The 10,591-nt window shown below is 35.0% G+C and overlaps 1 protein-coding gene across 2 annotated transcripts in view; it reads right to left on the bottom strand.

Moving 5' to 3' along the window:
- LOC100745208 (odorant receptor 24a-like) overlaps window positions 1-8,684 on the bottom strand; it is a 19,045-nt gene extending 10,361 nt beyond the window's left edge. For both annotated transcript variants that reach the window (XM_003487566.3, XM_033319545.1), the window contains exons 1-2: window positions 8,391-8,684; window positions 7,916-8,322 (exon numbers count right to left, since the gene is read on the bottom strand). In XM_003487566.3, the coding sequence (XP_003487614.3) occupies window positions 7,916-8,322; window positions 8,391-8,684 (701 nt within the window). The remainder of the gene's footprint in view (window positions 1-7,915; window positions 8,323-8,390) is intronic.
- Between the last annotated feature and the right edge of the window lie 1,907 nt (window positions 8,685-10,591).

The following is a 10,591-nucleotide window of genomic DNA, read 5'->3' as shown; positions in this document are numbered from 1 at the left end:
GTTACATTACTACAAGAACATATCACAAAAATAGAAAAGTGGCTTCAAGCAAAACAAATTAAAGCAAACCCCGATAAATGCAAACACATTACATTCACACTGCGAAAACAGAAACCACCACACATTGTACTAAACGGCACACACATAATACAAACAAGGCGAGTCAAATACCTAGGACTCCACTTAGATTCACGACTCACATGGAAACAACATATTAAAGCAACAATGGACAAAATACAGATGGCAAGGAGACAAATGCATTGGCTAAGAAGTCGAAAATCCAAATTAAGCACAAAAAATAAATTAAAAATATACAAAATGATCATAAAACCAATCTGGACGTACGGAATACAACTATGGGGAACAGCAGCAATGAGACATATAAGCAAAATAGAGACAATGCAAGCTAAAATTCTTAGAACAATAGTAAATGCCCCATGGGACGTTAGAGACGAGGATGCGCTAACCACTAGTACACCAACTGACAATCACTACACCATACCCAAAGCAACAGCACAAGAAATCAGAAACATAATTGAGAAAACAAAAAATAATAAAGCACCAGGAATCGACCTAATTAACGACAAAATCTTGAAAAACCTTCCGCCAAAAGCGATAAGACAAATCACAATAATAGTTAACGCAATACTAAGAATACAATACTTTCCAAAAACTTGGAAACTGGCGCACATCATAATGATACCCAAACCAGACAAGGACCCACACGAAACCAAATCCTACCGACCAATCTCATTACTTCCCGTGTTCTCTAAGATACTAGAGAAAGTAATTTACGACCGAATAAAACCTATAATAGAGAAGAATCAACTAATACCGGATCACAAATTCGGATTCAGAAACAAACACTCCACAATAGAACAAATGCGCAGACTCGTCAATGAAATCTTACAGGCGCTGGAAACAAAACAATATTGCACGGCACTCTTTATGGACATCGAAAAAGCATTCGATAAAATAAACCACACTAGCCAATCAGGAAACAGTTTCCGGAGCAGATATACCAATTAATCAAATCATACTTAAGCAGCAGAACCTTCATAGTAAAAATCAAAGACACATACTCTGAAGTTAAAGAAATCAAGGCAGGAGTTCCGCAAGGAAGCGTCCTAGGACCAATTTTACACACATTATACACGGCCAACATACCAACAACTAACAATAGCAAAATACTGACATTCGCGGATGACACAGCTGTACTACTCAGGCACACAAACCCTGCAACAGCAGTTACATTACTACAAGAACATATCACAAAAATAGAAAAGTGGCTTCAAGCAAAACAAATTAAAGCAAACCCCGATAAATGCAAACACATTACATTCACACTGCGAAAACAGAAACCACCACACATTGTACTAAACGGCACACACATAATACAAACAAGGCGAGTCAAATACCTAGGACTCCACTTAGATTCACGACTCACATGGAAACAACATATTAAAGCAACAATGGACAAAATACAGATGGCAAGGAGACAAATGCATTGGCTAAGAAGTCGAAAATCCAAATTAAGCACAAAAAATAAATTAAAAATATACAAAATGATCATAAAACCAATCTGGACGTACGGAATACAACTATGGGGAACAGCAGCAATGAGACATATAAGCAAAATAGAGACAATGCAAGCTAAAATTCTTAGAACAATAGTAAATGCCCCATGGGACGTTAGAGACGAGGATATCCGGAAAGACCTGGGAATACCAATGGTCAAGGAGGAGATTAACAAAAGTGCAAGAAGGTACAGAGAAAGAATAGCAACGCACCCAAACCGGCTGGCAGCGGAAACGGTCGGCTCATCAAACATAAAAAGAAGATTAAAAAGGAAACACCCAACAGATCTCACAAAGGACATAACCTAACAAACAAACACTCACCACGCTATAGAAATTAATCAATCAAATTCGAAGATGGTATCCCACTGGGGGTAGCTATCCACATGTTATATTATTATACCACTAAGCTATAATATTTTACCAAATGTCCTACTGGACAAATTGTAAAATGTAAATAAATAAATAAATAAAAAAAACCCTTATCTAAAATGTAATTTTACAAATCGTTTCATATATTGAAAATAAATTGATATTCCACTACATTCTATTACTTCAAACGCAATATTTATTTAAATAAATAAAGTTTATCATCTAAATGGTTGCCACGTTAAAGTAAGCCATGCAGTACGCTGAGAGAACTTTGGCTTTGGAAGGCCAATATAGTTGGCTTGGTCAAGTCAAGCTTGGAGGCTTTGGAAACTCATAAATTTTGAACTAATGGATTTCTAAACTCAAAACCATTACATTTTATCTATGTTATAGTATCATCATCAGAAATATTAGAAATTAGGATTTCCAATGGATTAAACAGGAAGCGATGGTTATTTAATATCAACTTAATGCAGTAATATGATATAACTATGACTATCATTGATAGTTCACAACTCACAACTAATAATTAACAACTCATAACTGTTGTGTTGCGTAAGACATCTGCACTCCATCTCTCGTTGCTTGACAGCCAACGGTCCATGTACCGTCATTCCGACCCTCAATAAATCTAAGGACCTACCATAAACATTTAACTTTTTAACTTCATTGTTTCAACACATGTTTTGCAGTTAATCTGTTTGTTCTAAAAGATTTCCTAATCTTAGAAATGTTTTCAGTTTATGACTGGTTTTTAGAAAAGTCCTGGGGTTTATTATGCGCTTTTAAAAATTACGGAGAAAGCGGACAGTGATTTAACGGAAAAAGTGGATATTTATCTAACGGAAAATCCGAGTTTTCCCTTAAACAATGACACCAACTAGCAACATTGGTAGGAGGTTTCTTTCACTCACTAACATTGACTAGAACCAATGAACATCGCAGATCGTTGCCCTCACCTTACTAACGAAAAGTGTGAGCAACGAATCCGCTTTCTTCGTTCAAAAAATCACACCCACACCGAGCTTTCCTCCGTAATTGCACGAGAGCGGAACATCAGTCTGTTTAATTGCTATTTCTGCTAGACCAAGAAAGTCACCCTTTTCTTATATTCAACTGTAAGGGCTTTGCTCTACTACGAAAAAACATTCAGTGCTCATCGATCGGAGTATCATATTTCAAAGTATCGTCTACGATATTTATATCATACATAACGGCGTAACTCGTCATTGTATTAAGTTGTTGGAAATATAAATTTTATAATCCTGTTAATCGCAGTGTTATATCACATCAATCATCCCTACTATCCCACAAGAAATAATGGGATCAATCTGTTCATGGTGTCGATTCTTATAATCATAGCGGGAATTTACGACTCCCGTTGACGCGCTTCCTCGCGATAGATCGAAAATACAATAACAACTCGGCAAACAATGATTAACCAACTTGCAACTCGCTCTTAACTCTCTCTCGACTCAACTCTCTCGACTCAACTGACGACTCGCAACTAGGCTCTCAATTAACAACTGATGATTTATTGTCTTGCATACCCCCACTACGTACATGTTCCGTAACCGTCCGCGATCATGGTCACGTACGCCTTCCTTCGAGTAACTATTTGACTGAAGGAACTAGGATACATTGATGGACCGTTTCGCCAATTGAAGTTACCCTTTTGGCCTGTTGGCACTTAGACTTTCTCGCAATATTATTTATATTTCGTCGGATGTTTCTTAGACAATCTTTCCACGGTATTACAATATTTATCGAGTACTATCAGGAAACACAAAAACGGTTACAGAAGAGTGGTGTCCAGATATGAAGTTTAACCACCGGTTGCCTACGCATCCAATATCATGTACCATGCAATTTGAATCCGTGGAATATGGAAGCAAAATATAAAATCTTCCATGGGCCAACTCGTTTTGTGACATTTGTAGACATAAACCATATTACGTGACATTTTGTAAGAAAAATCGTAAATTAAACATTATACCTAGCTATTCATTAAAATCCATAGCAGCACATCGAAGACTGCCTCATGCAGTATTTTAATGCTTCCTTTAATTCTTCCTTTAATCCCCTGTATCCATAAATAATTAATAAGGTTCAAAAGATCTGAAAATGGCAAGGACCCAAAAAATCTACGGCAGAATAACTTAAACCTATACTAAATCTGCAATTAACTCCAACTTTATTGTAGATTTTTACAGTTTATATAGTTCTCTAACATTTTGCCTTGGATATCGAATGATTCTGTCCTTCCAGAACTATTCTACTCTCTTATCGAATTTCGAAAGTCGTTAAAACATGTTACGCAATATAGTAATAGTGGAGAGTTCATTCGCAAAGAAAAACTTACGATATTCTCCACCAATGTTTTCCCTTTTTTTATATAAGTTTCTCGAAATTACCCAGAAATTGTCATGATCCCCGAGGTGTTTCTTCTAAAGCATAAAGAAGTATGCCTATTGAGAAAACTTTCAGAGAAGACATTCAGTAGCACGATTGTGATGCGTGCGTGAAATTTGTATAAACATTGTTTATATGTACTTTTGTTTATTAATTATTCATTGAGGTAAAGGATTAGAGAACACATTAGTCTTCTGTACTCAAAAATTCCTTGTATTGCCATGACAAAACTTTAAGAATATTGAAATATTGTTCGGAAAGGCACCAGTGGTCGATCGATACGGAATTTGAGGAGTGTAGTGAAGAGGGAGGTAGTCAAACATGTAATAGGAATTTTGAAATTGATGCGCACGGCTACATTTTTGTTTAGTTGGAGCCATGTGGGTACTGATGGCCTAAAGAGTAGTTGTGTAGTTTCACACTTGATGGCATTAATTTTAAGCTACCAGTATGAAAGAAATACGTACATTTTATTAAGTAGGTCTTGCAAATGTTTTTTGATTATTGATAGTTTTTTCATAGACTAGTTTTTTTTCATAGACTAGTGTATACTATTAAGTCTTTGACAAAAGCAATTACAGAGTTATTGACCTTATCAGGAAAGTACAATTTTAAATAAGTACAATGTTAAATAAGTACAATTTATCACTGAAATAAAGAGAAAATAGAATTGGTGAACGTCCCTGATAGTAATCTGCTGGGGATTTTAAACTCAACGTTAGCATAAATCGGAAATAAATTTGTTAATTTCATGCGTTGTACTTATTTTATTCGGAAAATCAAATTTTGAATAAGGCGGAAAAAATTGAAATAACAAAAAACAGATACATGCTTGTTATATTGCAGTTTCAAATTTCTCCAATACCTTATCTTAAATATCTCCAATGTCTTACTTATATTTGGTAAAAGTGAAAGAGGTATATACCTAGTGAGGTTGGAACCACTTTTATCTTTCTTTAAGAGTGGTATAATTTCAGTTTTTATCTAAATATTGTATTGGGAAAATAAACAAAATCTAAATAATTCTTGAATATAACGACATAATCCCTTCTATATGCCTGAGACATATATATGAGCGCTATATTAGGGATCTTGTTATACCTACATACTCTCTCTGGTTTATGTTTACTAAAAATTAATCTGAGCTCATCATAAGTGACGAAATGTTTATCAACCGAGGGAATCTAGAACCGGGTCGCAGATAGGATAGACTTTAATAAGTATACTTAAGGTTGTCTTTTGAGATCAGTCTGCAAACGTCTCAGTTTTAAATTGTAATATTCTACTTCAGACAAAACCTCCAAATTTCTTGCTACCTAGATTTGCATTTCACTCATAGATCGTCTTAAATTTAACATCTATACTTTGTAAATCAATATTTACTTTATTAACTAAATTGGAATTGTCATGTGCAGCTAATAAAACAAAACAGAAATATTTGCTTTAGGACGAAGTATTGAATGTATCTGAGGGAACATTTTTCCAGAATTATTAATATTAATAATTGAAATTCTATTGTACCAATAAAAATTTATGAAGTTTTGAAATTCTTCTTTTATATGTCTTTTAAAGGAATTTAGGCCTTGCTACGGACTGCATGCAATCTTGCAAAATATACTGTATCTTGGTGAAAATGATCTTTACAGGAATGCTTCTGCGTTACAAAGAAGCTTTTAAACTGCTTTAATTTTTTAGTTTTAGGTGTTACATACTGTAAAAGGAATTGATATTATTCACTTTGTGGTTGATGCTTCGTAAGTGTTACTTACATTCTCGTTCCCTTCGACCAAATAGAAGCGCGTGCTTACGCTGGGACGGGGAGGATACGTTCAAGTAAGAGCGCCGTGAAGGTTCTAGTCAGTACAGATTCGGCACTACGCGTTAGGATTACGAAGTGTCTGTTAAAATTTTCTTCACATTGAAAAAAAAGGTTGAGATAGGTTTTCTATACGGTCATGACTATATTACATAGGATAACTCAATAAAAACTATTATCTAACATAGTTTGTTATCTATTAATTGTATCAAAAAACGTTCGAAATGAATTATGTTGCATTTGAATGATTTCTTTGTATCTTATATTTTTGAAATATCAGGGTCACGTATCTTTCTTTTAACGTTACGTCCTAGCCAATAAAATACGATTTCAATTATCTGTAATAGGGTGTCCTTGGCGCCATTGAACCGTACGACGAGACAAGATATCCAATCTAATTGTATCACTTTGTTTTATTGTGTTTGTTCGAAGTTTTCGTCGTTCATTCCTTCGCGTTTCTTCAAACGTTGTCAGAATAATTGGTGAACTATTCTGAGTGAGCCCCATTATCTCGCACATTTCTTCTAATTCGTTGTGTCATATGCATTCTATAGCAATCTGTACATCGTGATAAACGAAACAAATACGTAAGCTTATTGATGAATGTATCATATCTGTTTTTGGAAGAGCTTTCGTACGATGTTCGCAAAATTTACATTGTACTTATATTTATATTGTACTAACAAGACTAGTACGCTACACATTACACTTTAATTTCGAGGAAAATTACCCAACAACTATTTTCAAATGGATGGATTTGTCCAAACGGATTCACTTTCGTCGAGTCTAAATCCACAATTCTTCTTGCGGAAGGCATTAAAACCCGCTATTTATCACAAAGTACCAATTGGTGCAGAAGATATACGATGGCGTATTGAAAGAGCGTGCGAGAAAATGAAACCGGTCTATTACACTCAGTATTTTGTGTAATTTTGAGATTCAAGGAAAAATCAAGACCACCTTACTTTAAAACTTGAATTCATCATCTCATCGGTTACAACAGGGGCGCAGAACTTCTCCGTCGAACACCGCACGACTAATCCTCTCAGCTATCCGATTACCAGACCATTGAGAATGCGAGCGACGAGAGCGAAGAAGGCAGTCCAGGGGCTACCGGGAATAGTGTAAATAAGAGAGTATGGTGGAGCTCCCTTTCCTGCGGTCTACGACAAACAAAAGACTTACTCGAGGCCCGCGAATTACGATATCGTGTTAGGAAACAAACACATTAACCTTGAAAAATCCAAGGTTACCTTGATATCACAGAAAATATAAGATGTAAAAGAATCAGATTGTATCCATCCGACAGACCACTTCAAATGCAACTTAATTCATTTAAAATACTTTTTATTATTATTATTTTATTTATTATTACAATTCTAGCTATATTAGATGATAGTTTCTTTTTACTGACTGTGTATGTTTCCACGGCGATGCATTTATACGTCTCACGTTTTATTTTGTATACAGAGAAAGAAAAGAAATGAATACTTCAGTAAATGACCAACTTTCCTTCTTTCATATTCTTTGGTTTGATTTTAGGTTTGGATCCTTTGAGTTAGTTAATACACGAAGGAAAACAATAAACAACCTAACCGGATAACTCACACCGAATTAAAAAGCCTACAAAACATTTTTACAAGCACTTTGAAAACTACAGCCTTGACAATACTTTAGAAAATACTTGAAATTGGTGATGTGCGCCCTGATCGATATAATTACCAAATGTTGCCTTTACCTCCTTAAAGATAATTGCTTTTTAATGCAAACAATTAGCGTATTGATACTTGTACTTTTTTCTAATTCCACAGTCAAACATTCGAATCTTGCGGCTGTGAACCAAAGCAATAGCGCTCCAAATATGCTCACGCAACTGTGTGCAGCGCATTGGTAGCTAAGAATAGATTGATGCGCATATATAATAATATTCATTGGCGTATAATTAACGCGAAACGGATATTCCGCATCGGCTGGAAAAGAAATTGGCAAGATTGCAGGTCCCAATGAAAAACCAGTCGCAGTCGCGTACATACATACTATGGTACATATGCACAACATGTCGCATCTTGTGATATATTTATAGAAAATTTCCTTTTCATACTGTTGCGTTTCTTTAACATAAGTCATCATTTCTCTAACTGTACGCTGTAATTCGTAGTTAAAACACATATCTGTTTACGTCGAATACCAAAGGTAAGCAAATAGAAACTTACTTGTAGAGAGTCTTGCTTAATCCAACACATAGTAGTCTGAACGATAAGTTGACACAAAGCTGTTGACATGCACATACATTTGAAAACAACGACCAGGTCGTCAGGGTGCAAATAAATCGAATATAACATAGGCAGTAGTAACATGCAAGCACTAATAATTGCACTTATTTGTAGAATTCTGAAACCAAGGACTCGAGTTCTGCTGCTACTAATAGGAAGCGGCCAACAGAAAGATAAAGCAGCACTAAGCCAAACAATGTGGATAACTTTCTCCGGTGTCACTTGTCTCAACATAATTACAACAAAGTACTTGCTTTGCGATTCGAACGAAATGGAATTAAAGTGGTAGATAGAACGATAGGAACGATATAACAATATGTGCAAGTTGTTGGGACTTGAAACCCCGTTACATTGCTTTAAATGCATCTGAATAATCACAGATGTTACCCGTATAAAATTCTGTTGCATGCATGAGAAATTTAATAAATTATACCCGGCGTAACATTCAAAAGCGAGATATCGATTAGTGGTTTTCTTTGAATAGTATTTCTGACGTTAACAGCTGTGTTGATAATGATACATTGGCGGTGCATATGTTATTAGACAGGTGCAAAGGGAGACTATCATGCAACAATGCTAGAGTTCATGAGCACCGTATCTTAGGAAAAGAATATACATATGTATGTATATATTCAATTAAACATTCAGTAAGACAAGAGCGTGCTCGCAATGTTTACGAAAGACAATGGTCAGAAAGAGAACGTGATAGCTTAAACGTACGGTATCGCTTTATCGATAAGCATCTTTTAACGTCTGCTAGTCTAGTCTATATCGCTACAAAATACAAATGCATTGTCCCTTAAAAGAGTTTTAAATGCCTATTGCAATCATAATTCAAGGTTAGCAGTTACATCTATCAGTGAAAAAATTATTTGACAGTTTTTTTTTATAAAGAACTTGTCGTTGCCAGTGAGCAGCGAGGAGGAGAAAAACTTACTTTCGAGAAAACATATCAAAAATTGTCTGACTAAGCTACCAATTCTGATCAGAAAACCATTGTATAATACGAAATATAGTGAATTCTCCACATGACGTGGGGGATACGTTCCATGTCATAGGAAACAGCACTGTACGATCGACATGTGTTATACGGATTATATGTTATCACGCGAATCGGAGAATCGGCTGGAAATGATTCCACATACAGCAGTGTGTCGAAAAGAAAGAGTAAAATTTTTTCACCCGACGCTTCATTTTCGAAAAAATCAGATTCACAAATTTACGCGGTACACGTGCACTCAACTGTATGCCGACTTTATGCCGCATCTCGCTCTACATTCTTGTTTCGCTTTGTACTTGTAACTGTAAATAACCTAGATTGGCGATTTACTGTCGGTACTGTCGAAGAGTACGAGGTAAGGATGCACATTGCGCACAGAAGGCAAAATCTTTGTTTTGCAATATTTTTATACTTGTGCTCTTATATTGTATGTAGTCATCAATTGTTGAAAATATTGTCTTGCCGTTGCATGCAAAGTTGATCTCTTCTGATTAAATTATTATGAACTCTTCCTAACCTATTCTGTTTTCTCAAGGAGCCAGATGCAAAAAATTCTTAAAGACTCTTTACTTCGAAATGATTGATGGTTACATTAGATACGTATGTTTTATAGGAAGAGGGCTAAATAGTTTAAAAAAAAACGAATCACGTTTGTCTGCTAAAGTGTTTTATGTGTTGAAGGCGACCGAAGTCCCAAATCCGAACCTCTTGAAGCTTTCTCGCCGATTAATTAAACCGATCATCGACGGTTCGATGTCGGGGAAATATTTAGATTATCGGCGCTCGATCCGCCGCGAACACTAATGCCTGAAATTTCCGCATCTTACAGCTTATAGTTTGTATAGATTTGTATAGATATTGATGGTAAAACTTTAGATGTTCATGTATCTCCTTTTCACATTATTTCAAGCATTTGATCCATTTTCATCTGTGCCTTTAACTCTAGACTAACAATGAAACATCTCCAAATGTAAATTACAGAAGATATGTATCCATTGTTATTTTGAAGATATAATATATATATATTATATCTTCAAAATAATTGAAGATATAATATATATATAATATTATATAATAATATATAATATATATATAATATATATTATATAATATATATATAATATTATATATATATTATATA

This window comes from Bombus impatiens, unplaced genomic scaffold (assembly GCF_000188095.3).
Source record: "Bombus impatiens unplaced genomic scaffold, BIMP_2.2 scf_0164, whole genome shotgun sequence".
Lineage (NCBI taxonomy): Eukaryota > Metazoa > Arthropoda > Insecta > Hymenoptera > Apidae > Bombus > Bombus impatiens.
The sequence above is the reverse complement of the archived record's forward strand: the minus strand, read 5'-3'. Positions and strand labels throughout refer to the sequence as shown.